Here is an 18,672-nt window from a genome sequence, read left to right on the forward strand (position 1 = left end):
AGTATAATAAAAGCTGAATTATATCTCCATTTAAGTCTTAGATTGACATTTAGCACATTTAAAACAGGTGTTTTAGTGTAAAATAAACCAGTTAAATAATTTTATTAGCCTTTATTATTGGCCTTTATTACTTTAATATCTATAGTACTTGGTTCTGTATTTGGGAAATTAGCTGTGGTTGGTGTTCATGTCTCACTTTGGTGATGAAGGCTCCCATCTGCACCTTTGCACCTGAACCTTCTGTGTTTCCAGCTTGATTCACACCTTTTTCACCCAACTCACTTTTATTTACTATATTCAAATCTTTGTTGGATTTCTAGATAACATTTATTGTTTTGTGTCTACAGCTCCCAGTATGATGTCGCTACGCCAAAGGCACATTGACCCACAGCTGGCCATTGGGTCACAGAGGTTGGTAGAGAGCTGTCATGCATCTGGAGGGCATCAGGGGGAGAGCACCTCATACCCATCATGGCCCAGATCCAACCTGCGCCAGTCCCATGGACAGGTTGATTCACTGGGCCTGGCCCCTTTGTCCTCACATGTTTCTCACTCCTCCATCTGCTCCTCCTCTCCTTCCTATTCCTCTTCTTCTGCTGCTCCTCATTCATCCTTCTATCACTTCCAGCCAATGGACCCCATCCCAGATTCGCCCCCACGCCGCAGTCGCAGCTATGGGTACCTTCTTATGTTTGCTCTCTGTTCATCTTGCCTGGCATGAGAGTGGTACTATCTTCATGTATGGCCATGGCTCCCACTTACCTTATGCAGTTCACTTGCTGTAGCCTCTCTGCTTTTTTCTTCACTTAGCCAGTAACCAGTACTCATCTGCTTGGCTTCTTGCTGCTACATCAAACATTGTTCCACTCATTATGTACATGCATGTCTTCTCACCCTGCTCGCTGAACTAACCATGGAGTCGGTCATGGCCTTGACAAAGTTTTTAGAGGTATTTTAATTGCCCAGACACACCAAGATGGTCACAGCTTCTCTTGCTAGTAATCCACATTAATACATTGGTAAATAACCTGAACTGGATTTGCTGTTACAAGCTAATCTTCTTGCAACCTAAAGGCCAAACAGATCATTTACATTTCAAGTTGAATGTTTTGATCCCCTGTGGTCCGAGTTAGTCATTTTGCTGCAGCCCAAATCACATTTACATTTACATTTTCAGCATTTAGCAGACGCTTTCATCCAAAGCGACTTACAGTACTGTTACAGTATACAGTCTGAGCAACTGAGAGTTAAGGGCCTTGCTCAAGGGCCCAACAGCAGCAACCGAGCAGTGGTGGGGCTTGAACCAGCAACCTTTGGATTACTAGTCCTGTGCCTTAAACACTAGCCTATGGCTTGCCCTAGGCAATGCTACATCACTACATAGTATACGTAGTATACATTGTATAATTAAAAATGCTATGGAGATACTAGTAGGTGGGAATAATAGGCGTTCTATGAAGAACTGGTTAGGATTATAAACTACTCACTTTGATTGTTTTAAAATACATGAATCTATGAAATACCTAATCTCCAAGTTGCAAATGTTAAGTGACAGCTCATTGGCTAATAGGACCATAATATAAATAGAAATTAAATGATGCGTGATGGGCCATACCAAGAGACAGATACTGGAGTATCTCTGTAATAAAACAGGGAAAACATAAAATAATGCATAAAACACAAAGGTAATGCTTCTAACTATGTGCTATCTGCTAATGTACTTTCATTAAAAAGCATAATTTGTGCCCATATAATAGGTTTTATACTGTAAGACCACCATGGCTAGCCGGGTTAAACTAAGCAGCCAAACACTTTAATATTTGAATTACAATTAAAGGCTACTGCTACATTCTGGTGTATTGAATTTTACTTGGTGGGAGGACATTTATGGAATCAATTGTTGTCTGTGATGTGTTCAAAAGCTGCTTTTCAGAATACAGGGGGATGATACAGGTAGAAGTCATCAGCACTGGTTGGCTTGAGTTCTTAATCTTTAACTTGTCTGTTGGGGTCCTATCTCAGCGTGCACTTTTGCAGTGTGTTAAATAAAAATGAATCACAACTTCTGAATGTCAATGTCTGATTCTGTTTGCTGTCTACTCTAGTTTTTGTGTGTAAAGGTTTTTTTTCTTTTGCCCTTTAGGGACCTGAATCGCTCTGATTCGGACTCCTCCCTGTCCGTATCGCAGACCAGCGACCAGCTGCGTCTGTCATACAGCTTCAGGACACCCCCCATGAAGCCCACCTCTCTCCTTCATGGCCCCCACTCACACTCAGAAGAGTCAGCTACCTCCCCTACTTCCAACGGGGGTAACAGAGTCTCTGATGCAGGGGCCTCTCATGATGGTGGCGACAGCCCGATCCTGATGAAAAAGATATACGGCATTGAGAAATCAGCCAGTATGAGCGAGATCCACGGCTCCATGTCGGATTCCTCACGCTCTTTTAGCCCGAACTCCACCGAGCCCGACACACCTTCACCCACGACGCATAACTGGGTAGTGGGCATGAAGGGAGGAAACCGTCTTTCCCAGATTTCCTCAAAGAAAAGTCCAATAGAGGAGGACAGCGCCTCGACGGGAGAAGACACCGACTCGGCCGGCCGCAAGAAACATACTCCCTTCAAGATTTTTAAAAAGCAGAAGAAGTAATGAAGGTTAAGGGCTACAAAGATGGTTTGTTCATAGTGGTGATGCTTTGTAATTAATGTATTGTTAAAACATTTTGTTTGGAGTTTTTTGTAGGTACTTCTTGAAAGAACTTCCTGGGAGGTGTCTGAGATTTTTTTTCATTTGTTGTATTATCAGAAGTGTCAGGATTTTTTTCCCTGTAAAGATTAAATGCCGGGCTGTCAGTAGGAATGATAACCCTCATTTTTTACAGCTGGCAGTGCTGCCCCTTTCTGTCTGGACTGCACTCTAGTTTACACATTATCAGTTTGCATGTTTTACCTTCATCTGAAATTTAAATGCACTTAAATGTTTGCTTGGTTCTTGTTTCCTTTAAACACAAACTGAGAGGTGTTACGTTTCTGCCAGCCCACTTTTTTTTTTTTTAAATGGATATTTTATGTTAGCAAAGGCAGGAGAAGTGGAAATTGGCTGAATCATTCTTAAAGATCCTTCTGTAAATGCACTACTGTTGCACTACTACCGAATGCTGTTTGATTGGTTTTATGGAAAATAGAGAGTACATGTTGGAACCAGCACAATGGCACAAATTGCAGTTACCTCTAGTAAGTCAGACATTTCTGAAATGAAAGGGTAATAACAACTGTATTAAACATTTTTGCTTGTTATTCTTTATGAACTTTTTTGTATTTTGTCTACAAAAAGAACAACAGAAGGAATAAGGAATATCTGTAATGTCTTTAAATCTACATGGCTAGCTTGCAAGAACCATGTTCATATTATATAGTGGTTAGCACTAAATAGGGTTTACTGACTGGTGCATTTTCCACAGGAAAGTACTAGTCCTGTGTCTGTGCGCTGTCATCTTGAGGTATGTACTTCCACAAATGTAAATGAGTTTGTGATCCGAGTAACAAATGCTTCACGATTTACAATGCTGGAAATGCTGATGGAATTAGAAGTTGGGAAAAAGCTGATTCATGATGCTTTGTGTGTCCCACATTACAATTTACGGGGAAAGAGTAATGCAGAGGTTACAATCAAGCCTAAATAATGTATTTTTACCAAACTGTTTCTGCTTAATTTTAGTCATGCTAGTTGTAAAACATTTAAACATATTCAACATTTTTCATTGTATTTATGCGTTTTTCACTTTTTCTTCCAATCTAGTTGGAATTTACCCGGTTATATCTCTCCTCTACTGCTGCAGACCTCTAGCCTGACACAGGGATTAGTATTGCATACGGAGTCACACACTGCTCTCCATTATTCCCTGTCTCTTTGCAGACACCATTGACCAGCCAGCTGGTGGTCTAGGGTGTTTTACTGCTGCACCAGCCGAGCTCCAATAAGATGAAAATACTATTGCTTTTAACAGTAAAGAAGACAGGAACTTCATTTCTTTCATCTAGAAAGCTAGGATAGTTAAGCTCTTTTGGACCCCAGGGAGTGTCATATCCTTGGTACTTTTTTTAACAAGATAATGGATTTCTATACCATTCGACCTTCAAAGCTAATTGAAAATACCCAACCACAATACCCAACTGCAAGGTTTAGGGCTTACATTCTATTTAAAAAAGTAAATCAGTAAACAAACAGTTTTACATGAACATTGGGTCAGTTTTGTAAAGTGAAAGGTTATTATTTGCTTGTAAAAACAAACGGACAATATTTCTGACAGCACAGGGGAGTCTGCCTTGTTTTCTTTTGTGAACAGTAAAGACTGTGGTGATGTAAAGGGCTTTTAGGTGCATGCATATAACATGCAAGCAAAAGAAATGTAAGCAAGAAACTCAGGCTCAGTGTTTTACAGACACTTTTTAGTCCTGTCTCTTGCTTTGATCACCTTATTGTTACCAATTCTGTTTTATTTCATCCTCCAGATACTTTATCTTATTTGCAATGTTATTTTTTTTTTACAAGTGCATGTAAATTAAGCCTAACTTACTTGTACCTATAACAATAATAAATAGTGGATACCACATAGTAGGATGGGTCTTAGGGACCTGGGTTCAATACTAACCTCTGTTTACTTCCTGTATGAGCTTCACTTGTTCCCGTGTGTGCACAAGGATTTAACTCCAAGTACCCTGGGTTCCTCCTAAATTGACGCACTGTCTGTGGTCCATTTCTGCCTTTCACGCAAAGTTTCTGAGTGGTGCTTGATCTGGTGCAACCCTAACCTGGACAAGTCGTTTAGTGAATCAATCAATCATGTGAACTGCTAAGATTCCGTTATTAGAAAGGTTAGCATTGTCAGTAGGGATGGTCAATACGCTACTGGTACTCAGTAGAGATGAAGTTAAAAATGCTTGAGTATTTTATTTACTGTTGCTCTTAAATCATGTCTCCTATCTTTAGTACCTACAGGATTCTGCAGACTCATCACCGATATCTGATAAAAACATTTTCCTTGTTAACAATGGCAACGATGTGTACATTCTACATTGATTTAGAAAAGTTTGGCACTATGCATTTTTTATGTTTTTAAATGTATATGTTTATTTGGTGCCCCAGTCCTGGCCCAACCAAAGCAGCACGGCACGAGACACCGGCTTTAACCTTTGAGTTTTCTTTGGGTTTTTTGTGAAAGATGGTACGGATGTAAAACCTTTAACACAAATGTATATTCGTCTAAAACAGGTTTGCGCTCTTGATCAAATGTGTTTGAAGCCATTTGTACCTGTTTGCACGGAATTTGCTATTGCTGTCAGTGAGTGTGTGTCTCGTTTCAGTGAACGGCATTTGATGCATGTTACCTGCTGCAATATGATTCACAGATTTGGGGAGGGGAGACGCAGGAGCATTTTAGACTCCCAGCTGTCTCCCTTCGAGCTTTTATTTATGATTACGAACAGCAATGGGAAAAGTTATGTTGCATCATCTGTAATGTTGAGGACTAGTTTAAGTCTTCAGAATTTTATGGCATTGCATGTAAGCAATAAACGGTTTTAACAAAAATCATAAGAAATGTGTTGTTTGCTTTTCTGTGAACAAGTTCAAACTACATGAGAATTTCCAATAATCTAATCAGATTGATTAAGATATCAGATTGTTTATATTATTGTGTAAAAAACAACAACTGCTACACTATTTCAACTTGAATTTAAACAGGACATCCTAGCCATACACATGCTCTTTTAACTGAATGAGTGCAAGTTTCCACAGACATGCTTCAAGGTCACCATTTTAATACCATTTGTTTTTGAAATAAGATGTCCAACAAGCTAATGGTCAGGTGTCCAAATAGTTTAGGCCGAATAGTGTATCTGGCTATATTAACACATGTCCAGGGAATAGTCTTCTGTACATTTAAATGCACAACTGTTCATTTAGTGATTTTAATGTATTTTTTTAATAAATGGATTGGCACATTTTTTATATTTTTAAATATTTAAAATCTAGCAAATAAATACAAATGGTGCATAAATACTACAGTACAAACAGAATTTGATTAAAGGGTAGGACACTTAGAGTTGACTCTTCATTTCAAAAGTTTGCCAACTATAAATTAGTATCTACTATTTCTTTTATTTAAAGAATAACCCCCCCCCCCGATCGTTTACTTTGCTACAACTGAGGCAAACCATCAAGAAACTCCAACTGTTAACTGTAATAGAACAGAAGTTTAGCCTTACTGCATATTGGTTTTTATAGATGAACTACTAACTGCGCCAAAAACCTTAGCCTGGCGCCACCTGTTGGGCCATGGGTAATTACACTGTTACAGGAAAAAAACAAAGTGGTAATACAGTGTCCTACAGAATTTAAAAGTATTAATGATATCAAAACGCTACTGTATTATTTTAAAAAGTGGCGATGTTAGTGTTGCATAGCTTTAGAGACATGGGTTTGATCCTTATACATTTTGTCTACGGAGTTTGGCATGGTTATACTATTCAGAAATACCAACTGTGATTGTACAACATATTGCCAAAAGTTTGTGAACTATGAACCATTAGATAATTGGAAATCCCATTTCAAAGCCAGGATCACCAATATGGAGTTGGTCTACCCAGTAAAAGTTGCTCTCCTTTGAGATCTACAAGATTTTGGAGAGTGAAAGAACATTTGTGGTGTCAGGCAGTGATGTTGGATAAAAAGGCCTGGCTTGCCATCATTTTATTAAAACGGTGTTTATATTGATTTATACACTGATTGATACACCTGTTAGCAATGGGTGTGGTTAAATAAAAAAATTAACTTTTGCCTGTATATGGTATATTCTGGACCCACTGTGACCATGATCAGGATCAAGCAGCTACTGAAAATAATGAATAATTAAGTTTATTATTACATCCTTTATAATTAAAGTGAAATAACAGTTTCATGTAGACATGCATCTGAGAGAGTTACAGTTACTGAGTGGCTTGTTCATTTTGTTTTATACTTTGTATGTCACTAAAACATACCAAAATAATGTCACTTTATTGTTCTCTAAAGTAGTACAAACTTTAACCACTTTTATTTACCAGAGAGGGTGGTGCTGCACTGTTCTGTTTGCCCAGCTTTAAACATATATGAATCAAACAGGATGTTCTTCCGTCTGAACAACTCCTCATTCAAAACCACTGATAGGTGATTCACTTACAAGTCGATTCTTTTAAAACGACTCTTTGTGGTGATCAATCGAGACAACCGATTCATACTTTGCAGGTTTAATAATTTGGTACTTTTATTTATCTTAACACGTGGTATTTGTTTAGTTTAAATGAACTACAGAAATCCGTGATTTATTTTACTGAACCTTGATTTATCTGACTAAAGTACACGAAATAACCTTTATTGTTTTGTTTAAGTTTGAGTTTGGGATTTATTTTTCCCTTTTCTATGTTTATTTTGGCGTCTCTGACACACGAAAATCTTGTAAAATTATTTAATAGTCGAAGATGAATCGAACTAATCAAATGAATCACACTTGCGGTTCAACTTAGTTGGTGAGTTGTTAGTAATCGATCCAGTAAAATGACTCCTAATACGAGTCTCTCGGAGCTCTGTGTATGTCAGTCACATGGAGTTACTGCAGTTTAAGAAGAATAAAAAGTGACCAAAAGCAATAATGGCAGTTTATTTGTAGCTAATCTACAAGAAACTGATTTTGTATTTTAAAAGATTTGACTATATTCTTGAACTTTTAATGAATATGGGAGAATTACAGAGAACCAGGAGTTGGCTGATAATTATTGTAAGTATTCTGAATATAATCAATTACTTAAATTTATTCTTGACATCAGACAGTATCAGCTCATTGGTCGTTGTTTGCTTGTGAAACTTGCTAAAAGAAGATTGTTTTTACTTATTTTTACATTAACAGAACCGTGAAAAAGATTCACACCCTGAACTATTATAAGTTATTATAAAGCAAATACTTTTTTTCTGTTTATATAGTTGTGACATTAAGCAGAACCAATACTCAAAGTAACTTATAACGATAACTAATTACAATGCAAGCAATTAAGTGTTAAGGGCCTTGCTCAGGGGCCCAACAGAAGTAACTTGGCAGTGAAGCTTAAACTAGTGACCTTTCAGTCGATAGTCCAGTAGCTTAATTATGGAGCTAGCAGTGCCCTAATTGCTCCATGTCAACCAAAAAAAACTTTAACAATTAACCAAATCATCCAAACCAATCATCTTTAATAACAAATAAAGTCCAGGGCATCACAGACTCACCCAGGGTTAATTTAGAGTAGTCAATACACTGTCACCTTTTTCATGTTTTTGTAGGGCTGACAAAAACCTAAGCAGACACGAGAAACTTGTCAAACTCCTAACAGATAGGGACAAGAAACAAGTTCAAATCCAGGTCCCCAACACCCTAGAGGTCTACTTAAACTGAAAAAGACCAGTTTTCACCTTATGTAATATAGTAACCTGCAAACACCTTCAATTTGTTGATAGTCAAAACTTTTAATTACTTTACAAAAGATGAACAGCCCATTTCTTTGTGAGACAAAATTAACTCAATGAATCAAAACAAAGTCAGAAACATTTCAGCCAGGACAGAAATTGTGTAACAGAAAATCACAGAGAAGAATACTCAATCATCATACTGAACATAATAGTGTAAACTGACTAACAAATGGATAGAAATCCCAGGTTGTGATAAGTTTCATTGCTTTAATATCTATGATATCTCCCTCAGGTAGTCTCCTGTTTACACATCTGCCATGCCAGCCTGGGCACTATCACATTTTTAAACCCCCCTGAATCTCCAACATCAGTCTACCCATTACTGGTTCGGTATTCCTGCACTGAATCCTCAGTGATCCACCTTCAGGTTTTGGTCTCTTTTGAAACTGAATCCACGTCAGTGATCTTTCAGAGACAATGGTTGTGCTCACCTGGTTCGTACAGGACCCGGCTCGTGGAGATGAAGCTTCCTGACTGGTTGGTTTACCAGCCTGACTGGATAATACCAATGTCTGACTGGGTGCTTAGCTGCCTTTTACGTGCCTGGATGAGCAAAAGTGTGGATGTATCATCTGAACCAACCAGGGAGTCTCTGGCCAGTACTGTGTCAGTCCTGACTGTCCTCAGTCCTCTAAGTCGACCTTTTAAAGAGCATTTGTTGTGTCCTAGTTGGGAAACAGAGACACTTTGGAAAGTTTACAGAAGGAGGTCTCAGTGCCCAGTGGAAAACGGTTTGTCTTCATTGTTTCTTCTTAGTGCTTCAGGAAATACCAGTTTATTTCTGCTGCATCTGTAGCATATAAAAAAATATATAAAAAGGGGATAAAAGATGGGCTTGGGAGGCATTAATACATTAATTAGCATTAATGAATGATTAAGGCTGTACTATGAAGACACATGTTAACTATGTGCAATTTACTTGAAATAAATGGTTAGGATTTTGTACGCTTATGTTATGGTATTATTGTATCCATGCTCATTAGCAAAAAAAAAACAACTACAGTTTATAATATTTATAGTGCATCATATGTTTTAAATGTGGTAGATATTTGTTAACGGTGCATTGTTGTTAAGAACTGAGATGTTTTGATATCCAGAAGTTACAAGTCTGCTGTCCTCACTGTATGGGTCAACTGGTGAGAAATTTGGCATCATTAAAACTCTCCAGCCTTTCACTAACAGAGTTCTGGAAGGTCTGAGGCTCAAAGCCATCACATATCCATGGTAATTTTTTGGCAGTGTAACAATAAAATTGCTTCAACAAATGAAATGTGCAAGTTAAAACAGTGTCTCTTCTCAGGTGTACGTTCTCTCTCTGGCTTTTACTGGATCAACCATGCCAACAACGAATGTGTGGACTTTTACACCATATTGATGCGAAGGAGGACTATGCTAGCCCTTCTTTGTTCCTCAAAAGCACAGGTAACTAGTTTTTCATTACAGTTTAAATAAGTACATGGACATGCCTTTATTAGGAATTCAATCAACTGTTGTGTTGGGTTTGATTTTTTTGTAGGTCATCTTCATGTGCAATTTAAAGGAGAGGACGGTGAAGCCTCCGCATTTCTGTCTTCATTTACACTTCCTTTGGGCCTCTGGTGTTATATCAGTTTGGAGCTGGGAGGCAGAATGGTCAGCAACCAGAAGTAGCAAAAGTGTTACTGCCTTTATGTGCTGTTGGAAATGTCATAATTATTAAATCACAATGCAATGCAGTATATTATATCATAACCATAATTATATCATAATTCTAATGTCATAATTATTATATTATAATTTCTAAATAGAAATTGCATAATTCTTTATTCTCACAGTGACTGGAAAAAAAAAGTTAGATTTTTAAAATTTTCTGAATATAACCTAACCTTAACCCTACTGTTGGTGTCTTTTTTCCAAATAGGGGGACATATTTAGAAGTAACCACTGATCAAGCTAGCTAACATTAAAAAAGCATAGGAACCATGATGACACTTTTTCATATATGAAGTCTTTATATGTTATACTTTAACAGGACCCTGATATCTAACCTAATGTCTTGTCTTATTTACACCATAGGCGAAGATCACAGCTGTATGCATTGATGAACATCAACAACCAGCTGTTTACTCTACAGAATACAAGTAAGGCTTTGTATAGGAAATGTGCATTATAATAACAATATAAATGTTGCTATATATTACATCAATATACACTATCCTAAAATATTGTGGGTTATGTTTATAGACTAATACACTATATGGCCAAAAGTATTTGGAAACCTGATATACTTTTATACCTGATATACAGCCATAATACTTTTGTCTATAAGGTGTATCTCTAAACCACTTTATTACTAAAAAAACAAGCTTTTGAATGCTAAAATTCATTAATCATGGGCCACTGTGAGCATTGACACAAAGGCATTTATCTTTTTGTTGGGAAATCATAAGTTCAATCACTGAAAATGCAACAACTCATAGATTTGTGAGTGGGTGCAATAAAGATGATTAAGGTGGCTGAGCTCAAGTTTTTAGAGAGGGAAAATAAGTTTCCTCCTCCAAACATGTTGATCTACTGATTCACTGTATTAACAGTTGTTCAGCCAGTTGGTTGCGTGGTACATTGATGAGTTGTTTGGAAGTGCTTTGTTTGTAAGCACTTTTAAATGTCAGCAAAATTGAATTCATATTCTAAACTGTCTAAATGCAAATTGGGATATTTTTGTTTGAGTAGGTTTAGCAGCTCCCCGAGGTTGGATGATACAAATGGATATTTTGTGATTGGTGGGGGTAAATTCATACGGGGAATTCAAGGATTTTATGGTCCAGTTACATATTACCGAACAAGGATCCCTTTTCTTAATATGGTAAGATTACATTTTAAATACTACTACAGCTTCTGTTACATTGTACTAAACATACAAAACATACAGTTTTCTTTTTTTATATATAGTTGGAATTCCAACTTCCTAAACTTGTACGGATGGTAAATGTATCTGGATGGTTGAAGTCTTGTCAACAGTTTAAATCAGAACTTGATCACAAGTTATCAGAGTATTTACTTGAAAGCCTTTTAAATGGTAAGTCATTACATGTCCACTAGATGGCGTATTTCCCAACAGAACATCAAGCTGTCAAGCTATTGGCTTTTTTCTCACTGAGTGTTGTTCTTTTAGAGAGATGTATGGATGTGTACACAGAACTGACATTGAAAGCCAATCCAGCATTCTCAAGGACACAGTGCAGTGATTTGAAACCATTCCACAGCCCACATAGACGTCTGGTAGCTCAGCTGGTCAAGATCACAAACAAATACGGTGAGAGACACAAAGACATGTAATCGTTTAGTAATGCAGCGCTTGTCAGATAATGTATGCTGGCTTAATTAATTAGGTGTAAAAGATTCCCTGCATCATTATTTTCTAATGTGGGTTTGTTTTGAGACCACTAGAGCAGAGAGTCAAAACAAATTAATAATAAATGAAGACCAAGACATTGCAGCAACTAAAAACGTGTGATTCGACTAGATAGAATAGATCCTTGTCCTTGTAACATTCATGTTAAGATCAAGATGAGTACAAGAGCATTTGTTTACAACAGAGTTGTGTAGTGATAATGTAAATCTACTTAGTTACCAAGGGGTAGAGCAGTTCAATCCCCAGGTGGGGTGGTCTGGGTACTTTCTGTGTGGAGTTTGCATGTTCTCCCTCAGTCCAAAGACATGCAAGTGAGATGAATTAGAGATACAAAATTGTCCATGACTGTGTTTGACATTAAACTTGAACTGATGAATCTTGTAATGAGGTGTAATACTGTTTCTGTCATAAATGTAACCAAAAGTGTAAAACATGACATGAAAATTCAAATAAATAAATAAAACTTAGTGACCAAACTTTCTTTTTGAACTGATTGACAATTTACCCATTACTGCTCGTAAAGGCTGATCCTTTGGATCCTAAGGTATAAGGATATGAGATTTCCCTATAAACTATAGTCATTTCATTATTTTTGTCATCTCTAATATTTTGTAGGTTCTGTGGATCCAGCAGCTCTCGGCCAAACCCTGTATAATGTGGTGCTGCATAAGATTGCTATGGATGGCAGTGTGAGGAGGATAAGCCGACTCATGCCCTCTCTACTACAAGCAGGCTGCTTAGGAGATAATCGAGCTCTTCATCTCTCCTCTGTCCTCTTCAGCAGTGGTTTTGGAGTTAAGAAGCAGCCCCACAAGGTTTGTGTGTGTGTAGGAATTAGTGAAATTCCAACATTTAACAGAGATGATCTGAATGTTATTTGTATTTGTTGCTTTAGGCATGGTTGCTGGCATTATTGGCTGCTCAGAAAGACTGGAGGTTGGCACTGCTCCGGCTAGGTCACCTGCACCGCGTGGGTGATCAAGGTGTGCCAGCAGATACTGATCTTTCCTATGCCTACTACTCCAACATTGCCAGACAAACCATATCTGACCAGGTTCAGCCCTCATCACAACAGGTACATGGTTTAAGATGACAATGCACTTACTGTTATTTAAAGCCACTGCTGTTACTGCAATATTTATGATGCTACTGTAGAGTGTCTATCCATCTCCAAGCCAAATGCAGTAAAAAGCTCAAATATTTACATCATACAGTTAAACCTTTCAGATGCAAACCATTTTGCTACACCTTTATGCAATTGTTATAGCATTAGTTAAAAAGCACTTTTTCCAATAACCTTTTCAATTCTGCATTGTATCAGATTGGAAATCAGAATTGACAGTGTTATACTCTCTCTCTCTTTGAAGCAAAAGTCAAACATAGAACCAAAAAGCATAAAGCTGTTTGTTATTTATATACATTCCTATATGTACATGAAATAAGCCACTATAACACAGGGAACACTGTCCACGGAACCTCTGTCACTATCCATAAAACAGTGGGTTAAAAAGCAGCAGTGCAAAAAAGGAAGTCTATAATCCCTGTGTCTGCGTGGACCCAGCTCAGCTGAAGTTTGTTGCTGATCACATGGATCAAGGAGCTTGTTTTTTTAAACCTTGCAGTCTCTAAAACCATGCTGATTTAGAACATACTTGACTGTAAACAGTTTTACATGTATTCCAGTAGCTACCAGTTCATGGCACAGAGAATTATAAAGACATTTTGATGGCCACAAAATTATGTGTGATTCAGTATGCCTGGAAAATGACATTATTTATCATTTATGATATGATTTATGATAGAAATTGGTCTTTCATTTGAGATACTCAACTGTACTGAGCATTTTAATATCATTATGTGAGAAAACTGAGGAATCGTGGCACAGGAAGGTGAGAATTAATTCTGAATGTAAACGAACAGCATTTACATTTAAAAGGCACACAAAGATGTGCTGTGTAATATGATTATGGTTAGTTTTTTGACATAAAAACTGTTTAATCACAAAATAAAATGCTCTTAATAGCACATGTAAACAGCCAGTTTAAAAACAGTTACTTTCTGTCTTTTATGCGTTAGACATTTGTGGAATCAATCTTACTGCATGATGAGGAAACACTAAAAGCACAAACCAGTCAGAACCACGATATCTTTCAGTGGCTTAAACTGCAGGCACGCAGTGGTATAGCAGATGCCGAGGTAAGCAACATTAATACTTTACACCCTAAATTAGCTTTTAAATGTGTTTTTGTTAAGGTAAATATGTGTGTGTGTGTGTGTGTGTGTGTGTGTGTGTGTGTGTGTGTGTGTGTGTGTGTGTGTGTGTGTGTGTGTGTGTGAATGTTTGGCCGTACAGCGGGCTGTAGCTCGGATGCTGTTCTGGGGACAGCAGGGAGTGACTCCAGATATCCAGACTGCTGTCAGGCACTATGAGAGAGGAGCTACCAGACTGCAGGACCCTGTGTCCATGTACGACTATGCCATTGTGCTACTTAGGGTCAGCAACTCTAGCCAAGATTCTCTAATCTAACTACCAATTCATTCTCTTAGAGCTAATTAAACTAGTGTCAATGTCTATTAAATGTCAATGCTTGATACCACAATGTTGAAAGTGTCAGTAGAGGCTTTACAGTACATACTAAAACTGTTTAGATCAGTTTAAGATTATAACATTCACCTTAAAATGGGACTTTAAACTCTAAATGCATAAAACAAAATTATTAATTAAAACATATCAAATGAAATTAACGTCTCTGTGTGGGAACCCAACATTGGCAGGTGTTAAAAAAAAGGCCATGGATAGGATTCGTGTCTCATGGGGCTTGTAGTGAATAGTAGATTGGGAGATGCGGGGTGGAAGTGGGGTAGAACAACCAAAATAGGAAAAAAGTGCAAAGAACAAAAGATGTTTGGCATTATCAAAGGCATTATCAATAACGGGCAGACTTCACTGGCTCAAGTACCATGGTTAACTAGCTAACATGTTTTTTAAATACTGGTATTGATATTTTAAGCAGGACTTAATAATAAGCTTTTACCCCAGTTTTTAATATCCAGGTATCAGAACCACTTCATTCTAATCAGGGATAAAACAGCCAAACCACCTGCATGTATTTAAAAAGAAACCAAAACGAACATGGGCATGAGGAGAACATACCAAACTCCTTCCAGACATTGATTGGAGGCTAGATATGTATTCATTTTGTAAAATATTGACTGGCTGCTAAATTTAGAAAACAATTATTCACAAAAGCTGATGAGTCTGTAATACAGTGTTAGAGAACTAAGTGTAAAAAGCCTTATATATTAGTGCTACACATTTGCTTACACTTGCAGGGCCACGGAGTTCCACAGGACGTGCCAAGAGCTGTCAGTTTTCTGAAAAAAGCAATGGACCAGGTACAAGCTGTAAAGATGCCATAATCAATAACTTTAACATTAAAAATGGTATATTAACATAGATATACAGAGTTAATAGCCATTAGCTCATTTGTTTTACTCTGTCCTTTATCTTGATCAGTAGATCAGAGAATATAAATGCAGCAAAAATTAGCATTTTTGCTTTTAACCTTGCATTTACGTCTAGCTCGACTCCACTATTCTCTGCATTTAAAGTGCATTAAGTATGTGATGAGTGGTTGATAAATGAGCTTTGCTGTGCACTGTAGGGTTTCGCTCCAGCCATCACTGCTTTGGGCTGGTACTACGAGCAGTTCGAGAAAAACTATGAGCGAGCAGTGGAGCTCTGGGAGCAGGCCGATTTGCTCGGGAATCCAGATGCTGCCATGAATTTGGGAGTCTTTTATCTACAAGGCCTCTATCCTGGAGAACCAGCAGACAAAGTTTGTGCATGCATTTATTTACTGTGTCTAAAACATATTTTGAGAATAAGCTTAGATGCACCAATATTACTGTGCTTAGATTGTAAGTGTTTAGCATATATAGACAAGTGTAATAGCAAACATGAGAGACTTATCTTACCAAAGCTTTTCCTGTGTAGTTTTGGCCAACTTTATTTGCACTTTGATGTTTTTTTCTTTGCAATTTGTAAAAGCTCAATCATTAATTGAAAAGTTGCCCTATCTATGTTTGTTATCTAAAAAAAAAAACATTTGCTTCTCTATGAACTGCCTATTTTCTTCTGTTTTAGGCTTCAAGTAAACAATTCTTGTCTGTACTAATGTCAAACATGCTACACATGCAACAGATCGAATTCTGGGCTATTACTTGAATACAATAGTATTACTTTCTTCTATGTGCAGGTTAAGGCATATAAGTACTTCTTAAAGTCAGCTCAGAGAGGCCACATTAATGGAGGTATTGAGCTGGCTGATATTTGGAGTCGAGGGATTCCTGGCTTTGTGGCACGACATCCATCAGACGCCGTTCTGTAGGTTAAAAGGCAACTATACAATGAACTATTGTAAATCTATATTTTACACTTAGTGTAATGTGTTTCCTTGTTTGTTTTGTAGGTGGGTGAAGTGGGCTTCTGAGCAGAATGGATATCTTGGTACAGCATTAAGAAAAGGCCTGAATGCTTATCTTAAAGGGGACTGGTATCTGATGCCGAGCTTAGACTTTTGTACTTCATATAAGCAGCTTTTGAATTTCTACTGTATAATTAGTTAATTTTGTCTCTTTGCTCCGTGTGACAGGTTCATGGCGTTGATTAACTATCTAATATGTGCTGAATGTGGATTTAAAGCAGCTCAGTTCAACGTAGCATACTTGTGTGAACACAATCCTGTAAGTTACATAATCATAATCATGACACAGTTTGCAAATTTGTTAAAAGCATTTGATGATTTATAATAGTCTAAGAAAGTGGAATTTGTAATTTATTACAGTAATGCATTGAATTAAAAAGCTAATTAGACAGGGAGTGGGATTATAGTAGACTCGAGAAAGTTTTGATACCTTAATATAGGGTCAGTAGAAAATAAAAATTTAAAAAACCTCTGATGTAGAATGTCCCAACTTTTCTGGAAATAGGCTTTGTAGTTTTTGTATTGCTGGTATTTTATTACCATAAACATTAATGCATGTGTGTTTTTTCCAACCAATAATATTTCAGGATGGATCCTTCAATGCAGCATTTGTGACTAAGTGTATGTTGCGTTACTACAACCTCTCTATCCAGAGCCAAGATCCAGCCCCTTATGGTATAAAAAATTAATCAACTTCATTTTTAAATTCAAATTTTATAAAATAGTAGTGGCTTCTGGGTAAACAGATTTTTATTCAAAGTGTTTCTTCAAACCACATGTTTTATTAACACTACAATTCAGGATTAAGACCACTTGGGTTATTTTATTTTGAGTTATTGTGTTATTATGATGCTGTGATTTAAAAAAAATCTTTCTAGCTTTGGTGAAAATGGGAGACCTTTTCTATGAGGAGTGTGTTAAAGGCAAAAGGCCCATTGCAGATGCAGCTGAGATGTACAAACAAGCAGCACTCAAAAACGACCCACAGGTAACAAACGTTCACCCTACAGTTAGTCAGCATGATGAAACATTTTTGCCTTGATGTGATGTGACTTCTTTACATTGATAATGTGTGATCTATGAACTATTTACAGCTTATTTACTGTGTTCGTATTCCCGGCAGGGTTGGTACAGTTTGGGGCTTCTTGTTCAGGAAGGGTGGACATTACCAGCCACTCTTCTGGATCAGCTAAATCTGCTGCAACATTTTTTCTCAGACAAACATACTCTTCTTACCAGCTTGTACCACAGGTGTATTAGCTATATATTTTTTTTGCTGTGAAAATCATTTTGAGAATGTTGTTTTTTGTGTTGCTGTTGACAAATTGTTGTTGACAAATTATTGTATCAATTTAAATAGATGTCGAGAATCCAACAATGATGATGCATATCTTCCTTGTACTCTTGCTCTGCTTGCCACACACTTCCAGATGTTTGGTCATACCATTGTAAAGGTCTGTACGTTCCCAGTCCTCTGACTTTACTTTGGTATGGCTTTGAGCTTGTATAGGACATGTTATTAACTGTGCAATATAATATACCTCATTAATAATTTCAGCCCTAATCAGCTGTCAGCTTTTATAACTATTGATACTTTGCTTTTTATTTTAAAAAATTAAAAATGGTTAAACACTAAAAAAACTGAGTACATGCAGTACAACTATTAAATAGTATTTTAAAATACTTACATACATTTTTCTTCATTTTTACTCAGGTGCTGAGTACTTTGGCCATTGCTGTTGCTTCTCTCTACTTTTTAAAATATGCACCTGTAATTCTTCACCGGTTGCCAGCATCAAACCAGCAAGTATCAACCCCTTCTGCTAGCGACCAGCCACCAGAACAAGCAGAGACTGCGGGTGTCTAAGAGATTTTGTACTTGTATTCTCAGTGTTATAAGAACAGACTCTATAAGAAACCAAATAAGGACATTGAGAAAGAATAATTTTCACATTTCATGATTGATTTGCAGTAGGGGCAGATTTTTTTGCAAGTATTATAGCTAGACAGTTTGTTACCTTGTAAAGATTTTCATGTTTCATTAAGAACATAGGGGTAACATTTGGGCTGCTCAGACAGTTTCAGCCTTCTTGAACCCATCTCTCTCTCTTTTTTTTTATTTTAAAGAAATGTATTTCACATGAAACCCACAATTTCTCATGGTGATGTGATGATCCTTACTCCACTCCTAAAAAAGACATTTGACATAATAAGTCCCAGTGTATTGTTCAAGTATTGTTCATTGTTCATA

General features: G+C 37.2%; 2 protein-coding genes across 7 annotated transcripts in view; both read left to right on the forward strand.

Annotated features, from left to right (window-relative positions):
* Positions 1–5,601, forward strand: part of stim1a (stromal interaction molecule 1a) — a 33,960-nt gene extending 28,359 nt beyond the window's left edge. For all 6 annotated transcript variants that reach the window (XM_063017207.1, XM_063017209.1, XM_063017206.1 and 3 more), the window contains 2 exons: positions 348–411; positions 2,144–5,601. In XM_063017207.1, the coding sequence (XP_062873277.1) occupies positions 348–411; positions 2,144–2,651 (572 nt within the window). In that variant the 3' untranslated portion in view covers positions 2,652–5,601. The remainder of the gene's footprint in view (positions 1–347; positions 412–2,143) is intronic.
* A 1,029-nt stretch (positions 5,602–6,630) lies between these two features.
* Positions 6,631–18,672, forward strand: si:dkey-24p1.6 (protein sel-1 homolog 3). The gene is made up of 23 exons (XM_063017333.1): positions 6,631–6,648; positions 8,773–9,271; positions 9,638–9,764; positions 9,841–9,962; positions 10,057–10,172; positions 10,596–10,660; positions 11,253–11,385; positions 11,472–11,598; positions 11,695–11,835; positions 12,550–12,749; positions 12,830–13,009; positions 14,011–14,130; positions 14,288–14,428; positions 15,268–15,330; positions 15,600–15,773; positions 16,194–16,321; positions 16,407–16,490; positions 16,590–16,680; positions 17,009–17,096; positions 17,300–17,409; positions 17,545–17,672; positions 17,782–17,875; positions 18,136–18,672. The coding sequence occupies exons 1-23, from the start codon at positions 6,631–6,633 to the stop codon at positions 18,286–18,288; spliced, it is 3,102 nt and encodes a 1,033-aa protein (XP_062873403.1). The 3' UTR covers positions 18,289–18,672.

This window comes from Trichomycterus rosablanca, chromosome 20, assembly GCF_030014385.1.
Source record: "Trichomycterus rosablanca isolate fTriRos1 chromosome 20, fTriRos1.hap1, whole genome shotgun sequence".
NCBI lineage: Eukaryota > Metazoa > Chordata > Actinopteri > Siluriformes > Trichomycteridae > Trichomycterus > Trichomycterus rosablanca.

Excerpts from the sequence above, each read along its gene's own strand:
- si:dkey-24p1.6 (XM_063017333.1), top strand. Across the intron at positions 9,272-9,637 it reads TCAGTGCCCAGTGGAAAACG|AAGTTACAAGTCTGCTGTCC; the intron begins GTTTGTCTTCAT and ends TTTGATATCCAG. Across the intron at positions 16,681-17,008 it reads ACTTGTGTGAACACAATCCT|GATGGATCCTTCAATGCAGC; the intron begins GTAAGTTACATA and ends ATAATATTTCAG.